Below are 25,807 nucleotides of genomic sequence, written 5' to 3' on the forward strand. Positions count from 1 at the left end.
TGCAGGACTTCTCTCCGGAACCTTATCACTGCCAGCCTGTATAACCAGCAGCAGGTAGTAATCGGAAGACCTCAAAGGGATTTGATTTTGGGTGAGAATAGCCAATGATTTGAACTGTATGATGTTAATTGCTACCTAATATTATATGCTATACCAATGATATTACGAAAAGAATCACCCAGATTAATGAAGAATGAACTTTGATGAAACCGCACAAAGCACAGTGATGATGGTACCAGAACTGACTTCAACATGAAACAATCCAACACTGCAAACCATCTCCATTTTTCCTGCCCTGGAAGCTTATTACGACAGATGGAGCCCAAAGTCATGGACTAAATGAACTCACCGAACATTTTAGAGGGATGGCCCACAGACTAAGGGAATGATATCTTTGTGTGTGTGTATATATATATATATATAAAAAAAAAAAAGGGGGTGGTGATTAATGAAAATGTACTGGAAAATATGAGACTTGAGCATGACGCAGATGGTATAGAATAAGGGGTGGATACCTGTCCTGGTTTCGGCAGGGATAGAGTTAATTTCCTTCCTAGTAGCTGGTACAGGGCTGTGTTTTAGATTTAGGATGAGAACAAAGTTGATGACGCACCGATGTTTTAGTTGTTGCTAGGTAATGCTTACACTAGCCAAGGACTTTTTAGGTTTCCATGCTCTACTGACTGAGAAGGCTGGAGGTGCACAAGAAGCTGGGAGGGGGCACAGCCAAACTGGCCAAAGAAACATTCCATACCATGTGACGTCATGCTCAGTACATAAACTGGGGAAAGCTGGCCGGGGTGGTCGCTGCTCGGGGACTGGCTGGGCATCGGTCGGCGGGTGGTGAGCAATTGCACTGTGCATCACTTGCTTTGTGTATTATTATCATATTATTGTTACATTATTATTATTGTTATTATTATTTTATTTCAATTATTAAACTGTTTTTATCTCAACCCATGAGTTTTTCTCACTTCTACTCTTCCAATTCTCTCCCCCATCCCACCGGGGGCGGGGGGAGGAGTGCGCGAGCGGCTGTGTGGTACTCAGTTGCCGACTGAGGTTAAGCACAACATTAGCTTTTCCAGTCACGTGGCGCGAGGAGGCGTGGGTTGGGGTGTCACGTGAGAGGAGGAGGCTTGGGCTGGTGACCCAGGCTGGAGGGGAAGATGGCGGCGGAGAGAGAGCCTTCGCTATTGGCGGATGTACGGCCCAGCGACTTCGAGGTGCTGGAGGATGGCAACACCGTCTTTGCTAGCCCTGTGTCCACCTTGGAGGTGAGAGCCCGCCCGCCCTGCAGCCGCCCTCTCTCTTTCCCTGGTGCAGTCTATTACTGCGGGGCACAGCCGTTGCCCAGACCCCTGCGGTGGAGTGTGGCGGTGCCGGCGCCCATCGGGCCCTCCCTGACTACCGGGGGTCCTTTCCCACCCCCATCTCGGGGTCGAGCTGCGGCCCTCGTCGCTCTCTTCTGGGAGCGGCGGCTGCTTGGTCCGTGCCTTTTGGTGGGCAGAGTCGCCTCGCCAGGGGCCCTCCGGGGCCCTCAGCCCCGCGTGGACTCGGTCGTTCCCTTGAAGTCTTTCTCCTGTCAAAAAAACCCACGTAAAAGTCTTTCTCCAAGTATCACACCGGCAATTGTTCAGAGAAATCAAGAGTCGGAAAGATCTAAAAATGTGTGGTGAATACATCTATAAACCACTCTTGCTTTCCATGTCAGGAGTCTAATAAAAAAACCCCACAACAACTGAATGCGTAAATACTTTCTAGTTCTGAAAAATGCTCATGTGTTCATTAAAGTGGGAACTTTTTTTCTAAGTTGTGGCCGTGTTGCACCTGTGCTAGTCTCTTCTGGAAAAACTTTGTTCTCCCTCTACACAGTTATCTATTTAAAAAGAAAATTGTTTGTGTTCCTCTTTTCCTGAAGTTTCCTGTCCCTGACCTTTACAGTAATAGGATCAGCATGTATTTCTTTGTTTTGCTCTGACTGTTGCCTGTCCTTAAAAAGGTCAGTAAGTAAAGAGGCTCTTAAATGTGTTTTTAGACACTTGCCTTCTCTGAAGTAGCTTAAAAAGTTTTGTTTATTTTTTTCTTTTTATAGATAATCTGTGCAGTGCTACCAAAAAAAAAATATCTGTGGAAAAATACTGTGAAGGAATAACAAATGATGTGATTTGTGAACCTGCAGTTGTCAAGAACTATTTTAATAGACTTCTGTACATCTGTGTGGGGTACACTGTGTATTATTGGAGTCTTGTTTTGTACTTTCAGAAAAACTGCAATAAAACATAATTTCTTCATTGATGTGCTCTAGAATTAAACCCCCAAGAGATGTGATAGAATTAATGCCTAAACCACAGCTAACAATGAAAAGTCCTCATCTTAATGATTAAAAATAGTTACTGAAAACTTCTATAGCTGGAAAAACTGGCGAAGAAATGCACTTTCTCTGTATTGAGTGGTTTGGTTGACAGTTCTGTTGTGCTGCTTTGTTTTTGTAGTCAGTTTATTTGGAAGAAAGTAGTTAAGTAGCAAAGGGAAGCCTCATTGCTTAAAGAGAAACTTTGAAGACAAAGCTTTTTTTGACTTTTAATCAACTAGAGTGCTTAGGAAAGAACCCTGCTCTTGTGAATTTCTAGCAAATTTGGAAGGAAGAGATCAGGAAGATTGAGTTTGAACTTCTCCCTAGCTTAAAACTAGATTGTTTAACTTAAGCATACAGGGCACCTTAGTCCAGAGAAGAATGATTATGTCATGGTGTGGGTCTAATTCAACTTATGTATTTGAGTGTTGTTGTAGTGGTGTTGTAATCCTATAATATTCATGAAGTAGCTGTTTCTAAATACAATGGCAGCTCTATTAAAATAAAAACAGAGCTGACTTAATCCTGATCATATGTTTGTTTGCTGATTAACTAGAGAGGAGAGCATGGCAGGTGACAGTGAGGTCCAAAGCCAATTTATGTCAAAGTTATGGTGCTTTGAGAGGGTTCCGAACTGTTTTAATCTTGGAGCTGTCCCCTTGCTTTTTGTGTGATTAATTTCTATTCTTGCCTCCCTCCTTTTTCTTTTCCTTTTTTTTTCTTGCTTTCGTTCTTTTTGCACCTCACAGAAGACATGCTGTTCTGTTTTCACCTATAATTTGGCTAAGCTAAGCAGTGGAAAAGCTGTAAGATTGCTAATAATTCTTCCAAATAGCTTCAGTGTTAGCATTTGTTTTATAAGAGGAGATTTTGTTAACTCACCTTTGTTCCAACAAAATATAAATTTCATGTATATTATGAACAGTAAAAATAAATGAAACACAAATTTCTTATGGCTGCAAGCAGCTGTGTATTGTTTGAATGGGGTTAACTTGTTCTCTTAATCTCTGAAAAGCTGGTATGGAGTGCTTGGAGACTTTTTTTCTACATAGAAAAAATTACTAAACAAAATATAAATATAAGCCTTTCCAAAGGGACCTTCATAATCAAACTACATTCAGAATGCTAACAAACTTATTCTAGATATTTCTGTAGCAGTTTTTCATGTAAATTAAACTTGAGGAAATGTTGTTGGGTTTTTTTCTGACAGAAATGAAAAGAGCTGCTGACCTAATTTGTATCCTTTGTTCATTGTTATCCCACTAGGAGTAGGAAATGGAAATAGCCAACTGGGCTTCCTTTCTGTACATCTTGCTTTGTTTCTTTGCAATGAAAGAATGTTTGCAATACTTATTTACTGATATGTGACAACTGGTTCTCTGCTGTTTCACTTTTTGTTTTTTTTGAACAGTCAAGTCCTTCATCTCCAGAGCCAGCAAGTCTTCCTGCAGAAGACCTCAGCACAAACTCCAATGGTCCAAAGCCAGCAGAAGTCATGCCAGATGATGATAGAGAAGACCTCTTTGCTGGTAACTGCTTTTTTTCTTCTAATGTGGCTGCATAGACTCTTTTCCTCTTGGACTTAAAGGGGTGTGCTTTTGTGAGGAGGAGGAAGAAAACCTTTTTATGCTGTAAAAGGTAATTTCCATGTCTGTAAGGAAATATGAAGCAGTACCCTTGCAATGGAAACTCTGATTTTAAGCTTAAGCAATTTAATATCGTTGTAAATATTAACCAATGTTCAACCTGTTGAAGATATACTTTCTGGAAAATTCATTAAGTAATGTTTTCCTTTAGATATTAGGAGTATCACTAGTCTTTGTCAATCATTCTTTATTGGATTCAATGATCACCTATTTAATTGAAGTCCTATGATCTTCTGCAATATACTGTCAAATTTATGAACTTGAAATAATTTGCAAGAAAAGTGACACACTATAAAAGGAAAAACAGCTGAGGTTCTTTGCGCAAAGTTTGTTCTACTGTTAATACATCTAGCTACTGGTTGAATATTATTGTAAAACTGTTTTGAAGTGTAGCCTTTTCTTTTTGAACTGCAAGTAGAAGACTTAATCTTGCTTATTAGCGAAAATAAAGTGATATGTGACTTCTCTTTAGGGGTAGATGAGTCTTGTTTAAATTTCAATAGTAAATTAAAATTGGGGATTTTTTTCACCAAATTTGTGTGTTGTCTCAGCAGTAAACACTTTACACTCTTGACAATGTGTATTTTTGTAACGGAACTATTAAGAATTACATACTAAAGTAATGGCACTTTGAGAAGCTTATTTGATAGAAAAGTTAAATCTAAATGTCTTAAGAGCTTGACAGTGATGTACAGGATTTTTTCTTGTGAGACTCTAGCTTTAGTTAAGTTTGATTACTAAATATAGGTTTCTGTGATATGTACTGTCACTGCATAGTGTGGCAGTGTCAGCTAGTTAATAACTTGTTCTGCTGATGGTAATATAGCGTGTCTTGATATGTAATAATATTCAACTTCACGTGTGTGTAAAAACATGAGGCAAGTTAAAGCCTTGTTTTCTACTGTATAACCATTTATAGCTGTCCCAGTCCTTTTTTCCAATTATGAAGACTGATAATTCAGATCATATTGCAAGCTGGAGGGTGTTTCTACTTATTAAAACTTTTTTATTATAATAAAAAGGTGAGAAACTGACATATGGGATCACTCCTGGCATTTCACTAGTGTAAGATTTGGTCTCTAATATTTGACAGTACTGGATGTTTTGGAGGAAGATGTATGAAAGTTTTGATAAGTAATCAGTCAATGACACTTATTTTTAATCCTTGGTCAGTCACTGCTTTGATGTTGGTTTTCTACAGTCTGTTTTTCCTAACATGGATTATGATTGCTGTCACAATTACAGGTGTAATAGCATTTACTATTCAAGAAAGATGTGATGTTTAGAATATATTGTGTGTCAAAAGATGGTTCTAAATGCTTCTTCTCAATGCTAACACTTTTCCTATTAGTGAGTCAGTTGGCAGTCTGCTTTGAATACACTCCTAATCTTATCTTTGTTTGTACCCTGATGTAATAATTTTTAAATAAAGCTTATAGCATTTAGTTCTGGGCTGCTTTATATAGATAAGTGTATACATGTGCCCATTACCTTTGTTCTCAACTTATCAAACTTATATTTGCATATATTTGAACTTACATTCTAACAGTGTCATAAGCAAATGTATTGATTAGTTTGCAAACTCTCTAAAACAGTCTTAAGAGAAATGGAGAATAATTAAGAATTCGGTGATAATCCTAGTAGTTTTGTATTTATATTACCTGATCTTATGACCTACAAAGACTGGGAACACTTTACTAGTACAAGAAAACTTTATTTTTAATTTGGTTATATAACTTCAGTATATAAAGCCAGCTTTTTGTAGCTGTAGGGCCATCTGGAATAGATATTTTAGGAAAGCAGATTCTCCTTTGGCTGGAAAATATTAAATTAAGAAAAAAGGTGGCTGGACTAAATATTGATGGGATCCAGACAGAAGTAACATGTTAGCAGCCAGATCGTTGCAAGTGAATGGAACACTGAGAAAAGACAGAGAAATGATTTAATGAGTTTGAGTTTTACTATGATGATAGACTTTTTTTTAAATGCAAGCAGCATTCAGCTGTGAAAGCATCTAATGTGCTGCAGGTCTAATACAACTAAAAGTAATTTTTAAAAGGTCAGTTCATATACAGACTAAGGCTAGTACAAACTCTCAAACAGGGAAAAAAAAGACTGATTTATAGAGCCTAACACAACTTGCAGAAACATGACATCTTTTAACAGTAGCCTATTCTAAACAGGAATTTTGCATAATACAGTTCTGTCCTAGTGATGAGCTTCTAACTTTGTATCACTGTCAGCATATGTGTTCTCAAAAACAATGTCTAATTTGTGTTCCAGTGCTATGTACTCACGAGGATAACTTTTTTTTCCCCCTTAGCACTGTTTTGCTAGACAGCGATGGTCATCCAGCTTTTCTGACACTGATTTGCAATGAACAGAAACAGTGTGGGAAGGCTACATGAGATATCTATTTCCTTGCTTTCAGCTTGATTGCATAAGCCTTGTTTTCTATGAAAGCAAGACTCAAGTTTAAAAAAAAAAAAAATTGAATGCAACTTTTTTTTCCCAATATCCTGAAATTCCAAAAAAATCTTATCTTTACAAAGATTATAGGGACAGTTAACTGGAGGGGAAGAGAATGAAGTTCCACAACTTCCTAGCTTGTGTTGGTCCTTCACGTTGAATTATTAGACACTATAAAAAACAGGTAAAAGGAAGTCCTATGAATGGCTCCTGAAAGGAGGGACTCTGACATTAAAAAAAATGTAGTTTTGTAGACTTATTTGTAAAAATGTGATGATATTCCTCTCTAGCTACTGTAGGCTTGATAAATCTTTTTCATTGTTCATCTAATATTGCAACCTAATGGAAAAGGAGGTGAGGGAGAACAAATTAGAAAATGTCCTGTACTGTCTTAATGCAGTTCAGAATCTGGAATTTTTGTAGGCTTTTTTGACTATACTTAAAAACTCTTTGCTGCTGTGTTTTTAGGACAACTATAAGGTATATCTGCAATAAACTGTTTTTAGATATTCCTTACCTCATCTCTGATGAATCATAAGTGCTTTGACTGAACTGTTAAAGCTGAGTTATGAAGGTGGAAGAAAATGAGATTTTTTTCCATCTGTTACTGGAGACCTGTAAACTTTGCTGTTCCATTTATTAGTGTTGTGATTCTCAGTTCTGCAAATAAGAAAACTATCTTGCTAAAACCATTTAAGAACTTTTTCCCTTAGGATAAAAGTCCAAATGTTGATCATTTTGGCCAATAAAAGCTTAGCTTTGCTTAGCTTGCTCCAAATCATGTAGTATTAAGAGTATCTTGGAAGACTTTGGTGGCATGTATTTTATGGTGGTTGTTGGGGGTGGGGAGCGCATGAGTGCGCATGCAGGGTTCTTTCTGGATCTCAATAAGAAAGGCCCAACAACAAATGGCTTAATAAAATAGCCGTTTTAATAAGACAGAATAAGAAGAGTAAATCTTATGTCCCTTCAGATGGTGGGAACCCTGTGATCATGCAGCATCAGACAGACCCCAGATGGGTTTCTCCCACGGCATGCTGCTCAGATTCTGTCCGTGGAGGGAAGCTCCTTCTTTTTGGTCATTTGAGCTATTATATAATTTTCTTAAAAGAAAACAACTCTATTCATAAAGGATGTTCTCATGAGAACTTCTTGCTGCACTGTTAGATAAAGGCAAGGCCACGCAGGTGGCATAATCGCCAGTACCAAGGGGAAGCTGCCTGCAAGCTCCTCTGTTACAATGAGCTGGCTGAGTTTATCCTGTGGCCAAGGGATTTGTGCAGCACAACACAGGCCTGAAGGCCAAGCTGGATGTGCAGCCCAGCACAGACCTGGGCCTCCTCAAGTTAACTGTTATGTGGATCACTGACTCCTCAACGTGCAATGGTCTCCCAGTCAGGATCACTACATTCCACCCCTTGATCCACATACAGTTCACCTTTCCCAAAGATATATTTTAAGTTACAGATTATATTAATAACATACAGGCTCCTCAAGACCTAAGTATGAGGCCCAATAGAGCAGGTATGGCCTGTTCTAGATCACTAACTCCTCGAATACAATGTCTTCTGCAAAGCTCCCAATGCGGGGGGATGGGGGTGGTGGATGATAATGTTTTTTGTTTGTGGGTTTTTTTGGTCAAGAGAATACTGTAGGAACATCTGTTCAGATGATTGCTATCTTAAAACCTGGTCATCCATAACCTTCTTATATAGACTTAAGAACTAAATCTTAAATGACTGTTCTAAAATGTTGGCCTAAAGTTCAATGTATAGCTGAAGCTGAAGAAATGTGTCATGGACTGCCTGTGCAGGACATAGCTATGCCTTCTGCTTCTAATGCTCATAGGTGATGAGAGTAAGGCTGTGAAATTATATCAGTGTTCTGTCACCTTTTTCAGAAAAATAACATTTTTTTCCACTTCTCTAGTCTGGTAAAAGATTGCTTTTTATGTTTTTAGGATTGGATCCTCTCATGCAAGCATCTAGCTTCTGGGGAAAAGCGAACATGGTTTTTTTGTTGGTGGTGGTTTTGTTTTTTTTTTAGCTTCAGATCCAGATAGATTTGTTTTAGGCCTTTATTTCTCAGAGTTCATACAGAAAAGATTATGCTAATTCTGTGGAGCAAACAAAACATGTACTTGAAGCCCAGTTGAACAGCAAAAGTTCTAGCTAATAGTGTCTGTCAGGCTGTTGTCATGTGAAATGTCTAATCAGAGTAGTTGTGTAGATGCCTGGCTGCTTTTTAGAAGCTGGTTATTCAGTTCCAGGTCTGTTCTGGAAGAAAGAAACACGCAAAGGCATTTGAACCTACAGTTTTGAAGTCAGAAGAAAGCCTTATTGGTGGCTTACTGTCCTGTTAATACTATTTATGTTTTCATTAAGATTATTCTTAGCCCTCCTATTATAATGGTAAGAGTCATGGGTTCTGACTTAGGCATAGTAGTTCTCTCAGTTCTGTTAGGATATCTGTCTCTGAAATAGCACTAAACACTGGGAAGCCTTTTTTAGTAACTTGTCCTCTATTCTGGACAACAGTTTATACTTCAGTTTACTTCAAATTTGTGTGATAATCTTAGTAAACTTTGAACAATAATAAGCCACTTTAAATACTCAAGTGATGTCAGAATGTTAGAGGTCTATGACATTTAGAAGTGTGATAAGTAAAAATAACTTATTTAGCTGAAGTGATGCTGCTTGTGAGGAATTGCAAACTTGTACTTTCTAAGATGATGTTTGACGAATACTAGTGGTGAGATGTAAAGAAACAGTAGGTATCTAATGCTGAAATTGAGTTCCAAGCTTAAGTGCTGGAGTGCTGATAAAAACTTGGTATAGTTTCCTGTGGAATGTTAATTAAGCATAAATAGTCATCTTCTGCAGAAGGCTGAGAGGTTTTCATGTTCTGTTGGAGTTGACCATCGTGACAGTGATCTTGTATCAAAGACTGTTTATGAATTGTAAAGTAGGTATTATTGCATACAAGTCTTATGGCGTTAGATTGGTGGGAGTGCTTAATATGTGCTGATAACTGCCATGACTGATGTGACTGTTGGTCTCGATGTTTTTTTTCTCCTAAAAGTTGGACAAAGCAGTTGCATCTCTATGCAAGAAGAGCTTATGCTTTTGAGCACTTTCCAGGAAAGCAGGAGACCTAGATTTCATTTTTTCATGTAAATATTAATACAGAGTTTAAAAAAAAGCCTTAAAAACCACCAAAAAAAACCCCAACCAAGCAAACAAATACTTAAATTTTCATCGGAAAATCTAAACTGAATAACTTGAGCAAATGTTTCTGAAAATACCGTAGTTTCTACTCTGGAACCTACAAAATTAATCTTTCCATGAAAAAACAAAAGAATTCTCAATGGAACTTCTTCATCTGTAACATGCCATTTGATTTCTTAAAGTGAAAGTAGAGTATGTAAGAAGCATAAACGTCAGTGTTCTTTGGAAAAAAGACTTTCTTGGGAAATAGATTCTCAGCTTATTTACTACTTTAAGACTTCTTTTCTGAGGGGAAAAAAATACCTAGACAGTTGTATTGGGTTTGCGTGGCAAGGTTTTGGTAGCGGAGGGTCTACAGGGGTGGCCTCTGTGAGAAGCTGCTAGAAGCTTCCCCTGTGTCCGATAGAGCCAATGCCAGCCGGCTCCAAGACGGACCCACCGCTGGCCAAAGCTGAGCCAATCAGCAACGGTGGTAGCGCCTCTGTGATAACATATTTAAGAAAGGGTAAAAAACACTGCACAACAGCAGCCGGGAGAGAGGAGTGAGAATATGTGAGAGAAACAACTCTGCAGACACCAAGGTCAGTGAAGAAGGAGGGGGAGGAGGTGCTCCAGGCGCTGGAGCAGAGATTCCCCTGCAGCCCATGGTGAAGACCATGGTGAGGCAGGTTGTCCCCCTGCAGCACATGGAGGTCCACGGTGGAACAGATATCCACCCTGCAGCCCGTGGAGGACCCCACGCCAGAGCGGATGGATATACCCTGAAGGAGGCTGTGACCCCATGGAAAGCCCGCGCTGGAGCAAGTCTCCTGGCAGGACTTGTGACCCTGCGGGGGACCCATGCTGGAGCATTCTGTTCCTGAAGGATTGCACCCCGTGGAAAGGACCCATGCTGGAGCAGTTCGTGAAGAACTGCAGCCTGTGGGAAGGACCCATGTTGGAGAAGTTCATGGAGGACTGTCTCCCATGGGAGGGACGCCACGCTGGAGCTGGGGAAGAGTGTGAGGAGGAAGGAGCGGCAGAGACAATGTGTGATGAACTGACCACAACCCCCATTCCCCATCCCCCTGTGCCGCTCGGGGGGAGGAGGTAGAGAAAAATCGGGAGTGAAGTTGAGCTAGGGAAGAAGGGAGGGGTGGGGGGAAGGTGTTTTAAGATTTGGTTTTATTTCTCATTACCCTACTCTGATTTTGCTTGGTAATAAACTAAATTAATTTCCCCAAGTTGAGTCTGTTTTGCCCATGATGGTAATTGGTGATTATTGGTAAAAAGTAATCTCTCCCTGTCCTTATCTCGACCCATGAGCCTTTCATTATATTTTTCTCCCCCTGTCCAGCTGAGGAGGGGGAGTGATAGAGCAGCTTGGTGGGCACCTGGCGTCCAGCCAGGGTCAACCCACCACAACAGTGTAGTAGCCTTCAGTTTTTATTATAGAGCTAGTTCAGACTTCTTTTCCCCTTTAGAATCTGAGTCTTGAATGATAATAGCCTACTTCTGAAATTAACTTTTAATGCTTTGATTCTAAACAAAAAGTATAACATCCTTTCCTTTCTCCCCTTACCCCTTTCCACTGGCTCTTCTATTTCACTCATCTAGATTTATTTGATGTGTTGGATGCATGCAAACTTGTGGGTGAGAGGTAAGAGGAGGGAGGATGGCATAAATTCCCCTTTCTTCTTTCCTAAAAGAACTGACCTGCTGCTATCAATCAGAAACAGTTAATGTTTCCCTGGCTAGTATAAACTGTCTGTAGTCATTTATCTCCTCTAGTTAGGAAACTGGAAAAAGAGGGTTAGTAGGCAGCAGCTTTAAAAATTTGGTAATGCCCAAACAACCTGGGTTCACACAGCTTGAGAAATACTGGTTCAGATGAAGTCTAATGTTATGTCAGTTGTAATCCTGAAGTTGCAAGTTGGCATTCCTGCTGAAAGGAAGCCTTCTTCCATTTCCATCTGCTTGTTCCTGCCTCTTTGTCTCTTGCAGAAGTAATGCACCAGCATAGTTTCAGCCATCTGCTGAACAGTGGCAGGTAGCTGATCCTTTTTGGAGTTCATGTCAAAAATAACCTAGATCAGTTCATGATATTAATCCATGTGTGGATACAGGTCTGAAAAGGAGGAGTGGTGGGAGAGAGTGTGCTACTGTTTCATCTTATAGTGCTGGTTTGTTACTTTGTATTCATGCTGTTTTTATGAGGTCATACTTTTACAGTAACAGGAATGTTTTCTCAACTGAAGGTGGGAAATCTGTGTGGTCTGAACTGTTTCATGACTTGTATTAAGCCTGTCTAAAATTTGAAGATATAGCAAAGTGCTTAATGGTGATTAATGGTTTGTTTACCAAACATGCATGCAGAAAAAGAAATAATTTGAGCGGCTTTATATGTATTTTTTTCTTTCTGTGAAATAGTTGTATAACTTCTCTCATTTGGTAGCTAACAGCAATAAGGACTACCTCTTTTCCATATCTAAATGTTGTTCTTCCAAGATCTCAGTCTAAAAGCTTCCTTACGACTATTTTGTCATGGCTTCCCACCTGATCTGAAATTTTGAATTAAACTTTATTGGTCTAAGATGCGATATCCTTCCTGTGGCATTTAAGGGTAGGAAGCCATCAGTAGGATCCTTCAAAAAGATGTAGCAGTAAAAGTAAATCAATGGTAAGAAAATAAATCTTTTTCAGAGAAAGCTTTTAGATAATCTTTGATCATATTTGTCCTGGTTTCGGCAGGGATAGAGTTAATTTCCTTCCTAGTAGCTGGTACAGGGCTGTGTTTTGGATTTAGGATGAGAACAAAGTTGATAACACACCGATGTTTTAGTTGTTGCTAGGTAATGCTTACACTAGCCAAGGACTTTTCAGCTTCCCATGCTCTACCGACTGAGAAGGCTGGAGGTGCACGAGAAGCTGGGAGGGGGCACAGCCAAACTGGCCAAAGGGACATTCCATACCATGTGACGTCATGCTCAGTACGTAAACTGGGGAAAGCTGGCCGGGGGGGCCGCTGCTCGGGGACTGGCTGGGCATCGGTCGGTGGGTGGTGAGCAATTGTACTGTGCATCACTTGCTTTGTGTATTATTATTATTATTATTATTATCATATTATTATTATCATTTTTTTTCAATTATTAAACTGTTTTTATCTCAACCCATGAGTTTTTCTCACTTGTGCTCTTCCAATTCTCTCCCCCATCCCACCGGTGTGTGTGGGGGAGTGAGCGAGCGACTGCGTGGTGCTTAGTTGCCGACTGAGGTTAAACCACGACAATATTAAAAATGAAGAATATAAAAGGTGATTGCTTTTAAGCTGATTTTGCAAATACTATGGAAATTTGTAATCTGAAATTAGGAAGAGCATTGTCAGCAAGTTGAGGGAGGTGATTCCCTCTATTCAGCCCTGGCAAGACACATCTGTAGTGCTGAGTCTAGTTCTGGGCTCCCCAGTACAAGAGAAGAGAAGGCTGGGGGGGGGGGAAGTTATCTATTTGTATAAATACCTGATTGGGGTCAGGGGGGTAAAGAAGCCTGAGCTTGACTCTTCTCAGTAGTATCCGGTGACAGGATAAGAGGCAATGGGCACAAACTGAAATACAAGATTTCCATGTAAACATAAGGGAAAACTTTCTTACAGTGAGGGTGGTCAGGCACTGGCACAGGTTGCCCAGTGAGGTTGTAGAGTCTCCCTCCTTAGAGATACTCAAAACCTGACTGGATACAGGCCTGGGAAACCTGCTCTAGTTCACCTTGCTTGAACATGGGGGTTGGACTAGATAATCTCAGGAGGCCCCATCCAACCTCAGCAATTCTGTGGTTTTATGAAATACCCCAAAACAAAGTAGTGACATGTACTGGTTTTGGCTGGGATAGAGTTAATTTGCATCATAGTAGCTAGTATGGGGCTATGTTTTGGTTTTGTGCTGAAAATATTGTTGATAACACAGTGATATTTTAGTTATTGCTGAGCAGTGCTTACACAGCATCAGGGCCTTTTCTGCTTCTCATACTGCCCCACCAGCGAGTAGGCTGGGGGTGCACAAGAAGTTGGGAGAGGGCAAAGCTGGGACAGCTGACCCCATGTCGTGGTTTAACCTCAGTCGGCAACCGAGCACCACACAGCCGCTCGCTCACTCCCCCCACTCCGGTGGGATGGAGGAGAGAATTGGAAGAGCACAAGTGAGAAAAACTCATGGGTTGAGATAAAAACAGTTTAATAATTGAAACAAAATATAATAATAATAATAATAATAAAATACAAAGCAAGTGATGCACAATGCAATTGCTCACCACCCGCCGACCGATGCCCAGCCAGTCCCTGAGCAGCAGCCCCCCCAGCCAGCTTTCCCCAGTTTATGTACTGAGATTTGTGTACTGAAATTATGTACTTTAATTTGATCTCCTGTGCAGGTCCCTTGACTTTACTTTGTTTTATGGCAAAACAGGCTTTCAGAAGGATTTGGACTATTTTCCCTTTCTCAAAAACTTCTGCTGTGTTGCCCCACATGATGATGTCATCAATGTATTGCAGGTGTTCCGGAGCCTCACCCTGTTCCAGTGCAGTCTGGCTCAGTCCATGGCAAATGGTGGGGCTGTGTTTCCACCCCTGGGGCAGTTGGTTCCAAGTGTACTGGACGCCCCTCCAAGTGAAAGCAAATTGTGGCCTGCACTCTGCTGCCAAAGGGATTGAGAAAAACGCATTAGCGATATCAATTGTGGCATACCACTTGGCTGCCTTTGACTCCAGTTCGTATTGAAGTTCTAGCATGTCTGGCACAGCAGCACTCAGCGGTGGTGTGACTTCATTTAGGCCACGATAGTCTACTGTTAGTCTCCACTCTCCATTAGACTTCCGCACTGGCCATATGGGACTGTTAAAGGGTGAGCGAGTCTTGCTGATCACTCCTTGGCTCTCCAGTCGACGAATCAGCTCATGAATGGGAATCAGGGAGTCTCGGTTGGTGCGATATTGCCGCCGGTGCACTGTGGTGGTAGCGATTGGCACCTGTTGGTCTTCGACCTTCAGCAACCCCACAACAGAGGGGTCCTCCGAGAGACCAGGCAAGGTGGACAGCTGTTTAATTTCTTCCGTCTCCAAGGCAGCTATCCCAAAAGCCTACCGGTACCCTTTTGGGTCCTTGAAATACCCTCTCCTGAGGTAGTCTATGCCAAGGATGCACGGTGCTTCTGCCACCCATTCCCAGTTAGGCTCACTTCGGCTTCCAATACAGTTAGCTGTTGGGATCCCCCCGTCACCCCAGAAATACAGATGGGTTCTGCCCCTTTGTAGCTTGATGGCATTAGGGTACACTGTGCACTGGTGTCTACCAGAGCCTTATACTTCTGTGGGTCTGATGTGCCAGGCCACCGAATCCACACAGTCCAGTAAGCCTGGTTGTCCCTTTCCTCCCCCTGGCTGGAGGCAGGGCCCCTCTAGTCCTCATCACAGTATTCGTTTCTCATTTCTTGTAAATATGAGTCAGAAGTCTCTTCATTAAGATCAGAAGTAAGATCAGCCCTTCTACTCTCTCTGGGGAACTGCCCGCTGGAAACTGGAGCTTCAATTTTCCTGGGAGAACCCCTTTCTGTGATTGTTTTCCCTTGCAACTCATGTACCCGTGCCCCTAGGGCTGAGGTAGGTTTTCCATCCCACTTCCTCATGTTCTCTCCGTGGTCACGCAGATAAAACCATAGGGTGCCCCGTGGTGTGTACCCTTTATATTCTCTCTCTTGAGCAAAAGAACGCTGACTCCTAATAGCCGAGATACTGGTCCGTACAGGTGGGGAGTAGGACCTATCCTCTTCGAGTTGCTGGACCTCCCGGGACAGTTTCTCCACAGCTGCGATGAGGGCGGAAGAGAGACTTTCTTCGTAGTGCTGGAGTTGGCCAGCCAATTCATCCACCGTTTGTCCCTCTCCATCTTTCCAGGTCATCACTGCCAATGAGTTGGCATATGACGATGGTGCGCTCCTTACAAACTTCCGCCACATGGGTCGTGTCCACTTGGCTTCATCTGGATCTTTGGAGAGCTGTTCATTGCTCAGGTCGCCATAAATCACCTCCAGCACAGCTAATTCTCTCAGAAACTGGATACCCTTCTCCATGGTGATCCACTTGCCTGGGCGACATATGACATCTTCCTTGAAGGGATACCTTTCCTTCACGCTTGACAAGAGTCGCCTCCAAAGGCTGAGGACTCGTGTCCCTTTTCCAATCGCTTTGTCAATGCCCCCTTCCCTGGAAAGGGATCCCAGCTGCTTGGCTTCTTTACCCTCTAATTCCAGGCTACTGGCCCCATTATCCCAGCATCGGAGCAGCCAGGTGACAGTATGCTCGCATGGACGACAGCTGAAATCTTTTCGTGTATCTCGCAGCTCGCTCAGGGATAGAGATCGGGTGGTTACTGCCTCTTTCATGAATTCTTCCTCTTCTTCCTCCCCGAGCAGTTGCCGGCCCTCCTCCTCCTGTTCTCGTGATGGCCCTTCTCCAGGGTAGTCTGCCTCATCCGCTTCTTCCTCTGGCTCCCTTTTAGAAGAAGTTTCTTCCTCCCTCTACTAAACGAGCCGACTTCCGCTTCCAAGATTTCTTCTTGTGTATAGGGGCGACTGATACCGGCACAGGTTGGTTCTTTGGTTCAGCCGCAGGGCCTGTCACTTTATCATCAGATCCAGAGACCTTCTCTTCCCTTTGAGGGTACTGAATGGTGTTGAACAGGGCTCGGTAGGCATGGGCCAGGCCCCAGCAGGTTTGCAGTGATCTGCATCTCTCTGGAGTTGCCAGGGTGACAGCATACTTTGTCCAAATGTTCTACTAACTTTTCAGGATTCTGCACTTGCTCAGGGGTGAAGTTCCAAAACACTGGGGGTGCCCATTGGCCTAGGTACTTGCCCATCTTGTCCCACACACCCTGCCACTCATAACTATGCAGCCTTGGGGCAGAACTCTGGATGATATTCTTAAATTTCTTATTGACTTTAGACAAAACCGAAACAATATTCCAAGGAAATACCAATAGAAGTATCTTAACTACCCAAGGATGTTCAAGATACTGAAAAGTTACTGTAATGAAGGAGGAAACATCATAGAAGGTAGTGACGCTGCCATTCTGTATTTCCTCCATAAAAAACCTCTCAGAGGAAGGACTGTAATTGCTAATTGTCTCCACGAAGTGGTACCCGAAGTACAGTAATGGCTTCAGTACAAAGCTGAAATACCAGATTAAGCTCAAGGCCAGTGTTTTAATATCAGACCTCCCAGGCAAGACATCACTAATCACTGCAGACCACAGCAAACTGGAAAAACCAACACCAATCTGTAACACGTACAGCAAAAAAAAGAGCATGATGCAGATTAGACAAATCAATATCGAGAACAGAGGAACCAACATTGTGACCCGCAACTGTTAACAGATATAAATTCCTTAATGTGCTCTGATTAATCTGTTGTTATTTCAAACCCTTCGAGCCCCACGTTGGGCGCCAAAAAGGACTGTCGTGGTTTAACCTCAGTCGGCAACTGAGCACCACGCAGCCACTCGCTCACTCCCCCCACACCGGTGGGATGGGGGAGAGAATTGGAAGAGTAGAAGTGAGAAAACTCGTGGGTTGAGATAAAAACAGTTTAATAATTGAAATAAAATAATAACAACAGTAACAACAACAATAATAATGTAATAATAATAATAATATACAAAGCAAGTGATGCACAATGCAGTTGCTCACCACCCGCCAACCCATGCCCAGCCAGTCCCCGAGCAGAGGCCCTCTGGCCAGCTTTCCCCCAGTTTATGTACTGAGCATGACGTCACATGGTATGGAATAGCCCTTTGGCCAGTTTGGGTCAGCTGTCCTGGCTGTGCCCCCTCCCAGCTTCTTGTGCACCTCCAGCCTTCTCAGTCGGTAGAGCATGGGAAGCTGAAAAGTCCTTGACTAGTGTAAGCACGACTTAGCAACAACTAAAACATCAGTGTGTTATCAACATTGTTCTCATCCTAAATCCAAAACACAGCCCTGTACCAGCTACTAGGAAGGAAATTAACTCTATCCCTGCCGAAACCAGGACACCCCAACTGACCAAAGGATATTCCATACCATATGACACCGTGCTCAGCAATAAAAGCTGCGGGGAGGAAGCGGGGGATGTTTGGAGTTATGGCATTTTTCTTTCCAAGTAACTGTTTAAGCATGATGAATCATCAAACGGTTTGGGTTGGAAGGGACCTTTAAAAATCATCTAGTCCAACCCCCCTGCCATGGACAGGGTCATCTTTCACTAGATCAGGTTGCTCAAAGCCCTGTTCAACCTGACCTTGAACACTTCTGAAGCCCTGCTTTCCTGGAAATGGCTAAACATCTGCCTGCCAATGGGAAGTAGTGAATGAATTCCTTACTTTGCTTTGCTTGCGCACGCAGCTTTGCTTTGTCTACTAAACTGTCTTCATCTCGATCCATGAGTTTTCTCATTTTGCCCTTCTGTTTTTCTTCACTGCATGGGGAGTGAGTGAGCTGCTCTGTGGTGCTTAGCTGCCTACTGGGGTTAACCCACAACATGACAGCAAGCTTGCAAAGGCTTGCAATCTTTTTCATCCCTGTAATAGAGAAGGGTGGTTTTGTTCGTTTATGAAAAAAAATAAGGATTGGCAAGAAGTGTTATAGAAGAATGGGAAACGGAATTGACTAGCAGAATGTCTCTAAGTAGCAGCAGGGGTGAAGTTGAGTGGTTTTGATTGATTATGAAAGATCATAATATCACTTTTTTGCGGTAATAATTGATTGGATTCATTTGCTCAGGAGGCTTTTTCCAGTTCTGTTTTTCAGATTGCTAATAGGTTGCAAGTTGTTCTGGAGAGGTACACAGTGCTGTGGGGGAAAAAAAATGACTTTTTTTTTTTTTAAACGGTATAACTATTCTCACAAATTTTAAAATAGATCTGGTCTTTAAAGTTGAATAAGGGTTTTTTATGTTCATTATATGCACCGAACATTAAAAAGGTTGGAAGATGGCTTATTTTCTTTGAAAATTAAACTGTTCATCTAGACAGAAGGTGCAAGAACAGCTCTTCTCAAAATTGCATGGTAAACTATTTTGGTAACTTTGTGTAAGTTGGAGTAGATCTGCTTTAGTGCCTGAAGCTATGTTTGGTTAAGTACTTGGAACTTGCCACAGGAAGTCTAGTTTGTAACAAGTCTTGTAATCAGTTGTGACATCAATTTACATATCAAATGATTGTTCTGTGGTCAATATTATCTTTGAAGAACTAGAGTTCTTTAAAATGCACATTTAGTGAGAACCACAGCATTAGTTACTTAAACTAGAACAGAAACTTCTGTATACCCAGGAAATTGCAACGGACGCCGGAGCAGTATGAGGAGCACCAGCAGCGGCGGGACGCAAGGACAAGTAGAGGCTTGTCTGAACAGGGGGTGTTCCCCGAGCAACTGACCCCGGACCTGCTGATTGGAAGAGACAGCAAGGGGCGGAGCCTGCACCTGGCAGCATGGGAGATTTAAGCAGGTGAAAACAATCAGCCCAGCTGATTGCAGCAGATGAGCATATATATTCCCAGTGGGCAGGCACATGGCAGCATGGTGACCACCTGGCAAAAAGCAGTGTTCTCTGCTTCTCTTGAGCTTCTAGCACCTGGTAGAACCAATACAGCCACGCAGACAGAGCTCCTGTTCAAGCATGCAACCACCCAGGTTTCTGGCTGTGGGATGTGTGAAGGGATATTCCTAGAGGTGGAAAGTGATTGCAAGCAAGCCTGTGGGAGGTGTGACCAGATTGATGAACTGCTCTGCTTGGTGGCCAAGCTGCAGGAGGAGGTCAGCAGACTGAGGAGTATTTGAGAGTCTGAGAAGGAGATTGATCAATGGAGCTGTGCTCTGCCATCTCTGGTACACAGAAGCCAACTCAGCGTGGCCACTACAGAGGCAGGTCCTGGATCTGCTTTGTGCCAGGAGGAAGGCAGTGTCACAAGGGATAAGGAGGGATGGAAGAAGGTTACAGCACGGAGCAGTAAGAGAAACCCCTCCTTACCCTCTAAGTTACCCTTACAGAACAGGTATGAGGCCCTGGGTATGGTAGATGAAGTGCATAATGAGAAAGAGGAGGAACCTGCAGAAGCAGTCTTGCCAAGATCAGAGAGACCAACCCCTTGCAACAAAACCTGCATTAAGACCAGCGCCAAGAAGAGACAACGGCAAGTTATGGTCACTGGTGATTCCCTCCCGTGCAGAACGGAAGCACCCATTTGCAGACTAGACCCTCTTTTCAGGGAAGTTTGCTGCCTCCCTGGGGCCCAAATTAGGGATGTCACCACAAGACTGAAAAGCCTAGTTCAACCTTCAGACTACTATCCACTCCTGCTCTTTCATGTGGGTACAAATGATGTTGCAACAAAAAGCCTGAGTTGACCTCAAAAGAGACTTCAGAGCCCTGGGAAGAATGCTAAAAAATTCGGGAGCACAGGAGGGTGTTTTTCTCATTCCTCCCACTAATGGGGGGAGACTTTGGAAGAAACAGGCGAGCCCAGGATATCAATACCTGGCTCCAGGACTGGTGCCTCTGCCAAAACTTTGGGTTTTTAAACCATGGAAGAGTCTTCAAGAGACAAGGTATGCTGGGGCCTGACAGGATCCACCTGTCCCAATGGGGAAAACGCATCTTTGGGCGTAAGCTGGCGGGACTGATTGAGAGAGCTTTAAACTAGAATCGATGGGGGAAGGGGATACCAATAGGATTGCAATAGGTAAGCCAAGGGTTGGCATAGCATCGCCAGAGGGTGGCAATGCTAGTGGGAACACTTACACTGCTCCTGGGAGCACAGAGGGCTCAGGAGCGTATCTGAAATGCTTGTACACCAATGCACGCAGTATGAGAAACAAACAGGATGAACTGGAAGCATTGGTCAGTTCCCAGAGCTACGATATCATTGGTATTAGTGAGACTTGGTGGAATGAGTCCCACGATTCGAGTGCTGGGATGGAGGGCTACAGGCTGTTCAGGAGGGATAGGCAGGGCAGGCGAGGTGGAGGTGTCGCATTATATGTAAGGGAGAGGTTTGATTGTACAGCCCTTGCAGTTAGTGATGATGTGGTTGAGAGCCTCTGGGTGAGGATTAGGGGGATGGAAAACAAAGGAGATGTTGTAGTGGGTGTCTGCTACCGATCACCCAGCCAGGATGTAAGCACCGATGAGTTATTCTATAGGCAATTAGGAGAAATCTCTGGATCGGTAGCCCTTGTCGTTATGGGAGATTTCAACTTCCCAGACATCAACTGGGAATACCATACTGCTGTGACGAGCAGGTCTTGGAAATTCTTGAAGTTTGTGGGAGGTAACTTCTTGTCACAAGTACTCAGTGAGCCAACTAGGAAAGATGCCCTCCTAGACTTGCTGTTTGTGAATAGAGAAGGACTCGTGGGGGATGTGATGGTAGGTGGCTGTCTTGGCCACGGTGATCACGAAATGGTTGAGTTGAAAATTTTCAGTGTAATGAGAAAAAAGGACAGCAGAGTTGCTACCCTGGACTTCAGGAGAGCAAACTTTAAGCTACTCGGGGAGCTATTTAGCAGAGTCCCCCGGGAATCTGCTTTTGAGGGCTTAGGAGTCCACGAGTGCTGGTCAGTCTTTAAGAACCACCTTTTAGAAGCACAGGAACAGGCAATCCCTTTGTGTCAGAAGTCAAGGAAGCGGGGCAGAAGACCAGCTTGGCTGAACAGGGACCTCCTCGTGGAGCTCAAGAGGAAAAAGAAACTGTATGATCTCTGGAAGCAAGGTCAGGCTTCGCAGGAAGATTACAGAGCTGTGGTTTGTATATGCAGGGAGAAGACATGAAAGGCCAAAGCTCAACTAGAGTTGAAACTGGCCAGTGTTGTGTCAGATAACAAGAAGGGCTTTTTTAAGTACGTTAATAGCAAGAGGAGGTCTAAAGAAAATATTGGATTGATACTTGTTGAAGATGGTCGCCTGACTAATAGGGTTGAAGAAAAAGCAGAGGCATTCAATGCTTTTTTTGCCTCAGTCTTTAATAATATTGATAGACCTTGGGCTGCCCGGTCCCCGGAGTCAGAGGACCACAAGTATGGGAGCAGTGACTTTCCATTTGTGGACACTGAAATTGTAAGGGACCAGCTGTATCAGCTGAATGTTCACAAGTCCATGGGGCCTGATGGGATTCATCCCAGAGTACTGAAGGAGCTAGTGGATGTTATGGCGGGACCCCTCTCGATCATCTACCAAAGGTCTTGGGAGTCTGGGGAGGTCCCTGCTGACTGGAAGCTAGCAAGTGTTATTCCAATTTACAAGAAGGGCATGAGGGAAGACCCAGGGAACTACAGACCTGTGAGTCTAAACTCAGTACCTGGAAAAATTATGGAGCAGATTAATACTGGGTACTATTGAAAGGCACTTAAAGAACAATGCAATCCTCAGGCACAGTCAACACGGGTTCACAAATGGAAAGTCATGTCTAACTAATTTGATATCCTTCTATGATAATGTCACCTGCCTAGTGGATGAAGGGAAGGCGGTGGATGTAGTTTTTCTGGATTTTAGTGAGGCTTTTGATACTGTCCCTCACAGCATCCTTCTGGACGAGTTGTCCAACTGTGAAATGAACAGGTACACGGTGCGCTGGGTGAAGAACTGGCTGAAGGGCAGAGCTCAAAGGGTTGTAGTGAATGGGGCTACATCTGGCTGGCGACCGATCACCAGCGGTGTTCCTCAGGGTTCAATTCTAGGGCCCGTGCTGTTCAATATACTTATCAATGATCTGGATGCAGGAGTTGAATGCACCATTAGCAAGTTTGCTGATGATACCAAACTGGGAGGTGCTGTTGACTCTCTTGAGGGACAAGAGGCCTTGCAGAGGGATCTAGATAGATTGGAGCATTGGGCAATGATTAATGGGATGAAATTTAACAAGTTGAAATACCGGATCCTGCACCTGGGATGGAGTAACACCGTGCACAAGTCTAGATTGGGAGAGGAGTGGCTGGAGAGCAGCCCTGCAGAAAGGGATCTGGGGGTGCTGGTTGACAGCAGGCTCAATAGGAGTCAGCAGTGTGCCCTGGCAGCCAAGAGGGCAAACCACATCCTGGGGTGCATGAAACGCAGTATAACCAGCCGGTCAGAAGAGGTGATTATCCCACTGTATTCAGCATTGGTGTGGCCTCACCTTGAGTACTGTGTGCAGTTCTGGGCCCCACAATTTAAGAAGGATGTGAAGGTCCTTGAATGCGTCCAGAGGAGGGCAACAAAGGTGGTGCTGGAAGGAATGTCCTATGTCCTATGAGGAGCAGCTAAGGACTCTGGACTTGTCTAGCTTGGAGAAAAGGAGACTGAGGGGTGACCTCATTGCTCTCTTCAGCTTCCTGAGGAGGGGAAGTGGAGAGGGAGGTGCTGATCTCTTCTCCCTGGTGTCCAGTGACAGGATGCGTGGGAATGGCTCAAAGCTGCGCCCGGGGAGGTTTAGACTGGACATTAGGAAACATTTCTTTACCGAGAGGGTGTTCAAACACTGGAACAGGCTTCCTAGAGAGGTGGTTGATGCCCCAAGCCTGTCAGTGTTTAAGAGGCCTTTGGACAATGCCCTTAATAACATGCTTTAATTTTTGGTCAGCCCTGAAGTGGTCAGGCGGTTGGACTAGATGATCGCTGTAGGTCCCTTCCAACTGAAATAGTCTATTCTAAATGTATGGTTTGCTGGTGGTGAAGATCAATTAGTGGAGGAAAGAAAGCATGAAGGGTTTGCAGAGCAGAGATATACATCCTCTTTAAATATAGATGAACTATCTACAGTCTGAAGAAAGTAAAAATAAGTAGTTAGTCTTACTGGTCAGAATACCTCATCTACTACCATTTGTATTTTAAGAGTTATGGGCTTTTGGTAGGGGGTGTATATATATAACTTCTCTTGGTATGCTGAGTTATCAGCCTATATGACTTAATCAGCTGTTGTTCAGAGTGCAAAAACTACATTTGGCATAGGCGCTGAAAAAGTGGTCTGTGATGGAAAAAATGTCATTAGTTTTCATGATATATCATATAGAAATGAATGATTTAGCAGTTTTGTGACTACTTTAAAAGACTTTACCTGGCAGCATATAAAAAAAAAAAAATTGCATACTTAATTTTACTTTAAGCTGTTATTCACTAGAAACTCAGGTGTCGCCTCTAGTTTTACTGACATATTTAGAGAAATTATCTGAGAGACAAATGGATGTTATTTATAGATGTTCTTATTAAACTTATGTATTATCACTTTTTAATGTGCATGCTTGGTATCTTTTGTGGTGCACATCTATCTCTATTGTACAAAAACTTTTTTGTGAACTCAAAATCTTTATCTAGAAGCCACAGAAGAAGTTTCGTTGGACAGTCCAGAGAGGGATCCAGTACTTTCACCAGAACCTACTCCCGCAATCACTCCTGTAACACCTACTACGTTAGTAGCTCCCAGAATGGAATCGAAAAGTGTAACAGCCCCTGTGATTTTTGATAGATCCAGAGAAGAGGTACTGAGAAAAAATTTAAGTTATATTTTGACAACTATGGAAATGTCTTGTTGGGGGGGGTGTGTGGTGTGTGTTTGTTATTTGTTGGTTTTGGTTTTTTTGTAATGCAGTTCCTAAATTACTCGCAAGATCATTCTTTGGTAGAGAATGATATGCAAGAGAACAACTATTCTGTGTTTAATATGTATTTGACTCAATATCATGAGTGTTCATTGCTTAGGTGATGAGAGATCTGTAGTGTGAGGAATAACATGCTCCATTCCTACAGGATAGGTATTGTACAAGTGTGTGAAGGGAGTAAGTGTTGAGCTAGATGGAGGAGAAATGTTCAAGATGTGTACTAATTCATACTGGCATGTTACAGGTTTTAACTTGGATTTCTGAAGCTGTTGTTAATGAGGAAATGGAGGAAACAGTAGTTAGCATTATTCTGCATACTAACAAACAGCTGAGGCTGGTCATAGTTTTACCACTTAATTTGCTATTTACATTTGGCATTCCATTCAAAGACTGCACGTTGGCAAATACCATTCATTCTAGAATATGCTCCTAGAAAACATCACTGATGAATGAGGTTTGGCAAACAAGACTTGCCTGGGACTCGATGATGGCTGCTTCTCCAGATGCCCTAAGCTGACTTTACATTCTGATTTTCTTCCTCTTCAACCTTGGCACACTGTCTGTTCTGCCATGGTGTTTCTTAACTACTTCTGTTCTATCAAACTTATGTATATTGCATGAAAGATTAGGAAATTCTGTGATCACACAGCTCAGGCAAATATCTGAAAATTCTGTAGTTGTTGCTTTCCCCATCCCCAACTCTTCAACTACAGATACCATTAATAATGAGGAATATATCTGTCTTTTGATTAGAAGCTTATAGAAACATTGCAAGTGAGAGCATTTTTGAACCTCTGTGCCTGCTGAAATTGGAGGAGTTAAAATGAGTATTTCCTCAAGATAAATGTTTACTAAAACTCTGAGGCTAACAAGTCTGAAAAAGAGGTTGCCACACTAAAAAATTTTTCAGGAAGGCTCAAAATTAAAAACCAAGATGTGAAATTATGTTCACTTAAAATTGGATGGTGGGTCTAGAAGAGCTTTTTAGTCATTGAGACATACTGACTCTTCCTTCCCCTATATCCTTATCTTTGTACCCATACGTAGTATGAATGCACATTAACTTCTTAAATATGGCATACATTTTTTTTCTAGATTGAAGAGGAAGCAAATGGAGATTTGCTTGATATAGAAATCAGTGTATCGGACCCAGAGAAAGTTGGTAAGTTACTTGAACCTAGTAAGCCATATGTAAGCTGTCTTACCCCTTAGAGACTGTTCTGAGATTTTAGCATAATTCCTTATTCAGTTATCTTTTGATGGTCCTTAGTATGTAAATAAAAAGCTATTTAATGTGTATTTTTGGAAAAAAAAGTGTATGGAGGGATTAAAGTAATTTGCCTTAGGATAAGTATTTTAATTTTCTTACAGGGGATGGCATGAATGCTTATATGGCATACAGAGTAACAACAAAGGTAACTAGCGCAACAAATATATTTGCAAATAACTTTATATCACAGCTGAGTAGATGCATCAGT

The 25,807-nt window shown here is 42.5% G+C and overlaps 1 protein-coding gene across 2 annotated transcripts in view; it reads left to right on the top strand.

Annotated features, from left to right (window-relative positions):
* The first annotated feature begins 1,166 nt into the window (after positions 1–1,166).
* LOC143171977 (sorting nexin-2-like) overlaps positions 1,167–25,807 on the top strand; it is a 57,613-nt gene continuing 32,972 nt past the window's right edge. The window contains exons 1-5 of one of the 2 annotated variants that reach the window (XM_076361160.1): positions 1,167–1,277; positions 3,768–3,885; positions 24,046–24,209; positions 25,425–25,491; positions 25,701–25,744. In XM_076361160.1, the coding sequence (XP_076217275.1) occupies positions 1,170–1,277; positions 3,768–3,885; positions 24,046–24,209; positions 25,425–25,491; positions 25,701–25,744 (501 nt within the window). In that variant the 5' untranslated portion in view covers positions 1,167–1,169. Of the gene's footprint in view, positions 1,278–2,121; positions 2,226–3,767; positions 3,886–24,045; positions 24,210–25,424; positions 25,492–25,700; positions 25,745–25,807 lie in introns of those variants that run through there. The other variant, XM_076361161.1, reaches the window with a different exon arrangement.

The sequence above is a fragment of the Aptenodytes patagonicus genome, chromosome W, assembly GCF_965638725.1.
Source record: "Aptenodytes patagonicus chromosome W, bAptPat1.pri.cur, whole genome shotgun sequence".
In the NCBI taxonomy this organism is placed as follows: Eukaryota; Metazoa; Chordata; class Aves; order Sphenisciformes; family Spheniscidae; genus Aptenodytes; species Aptenodytes patagonicus.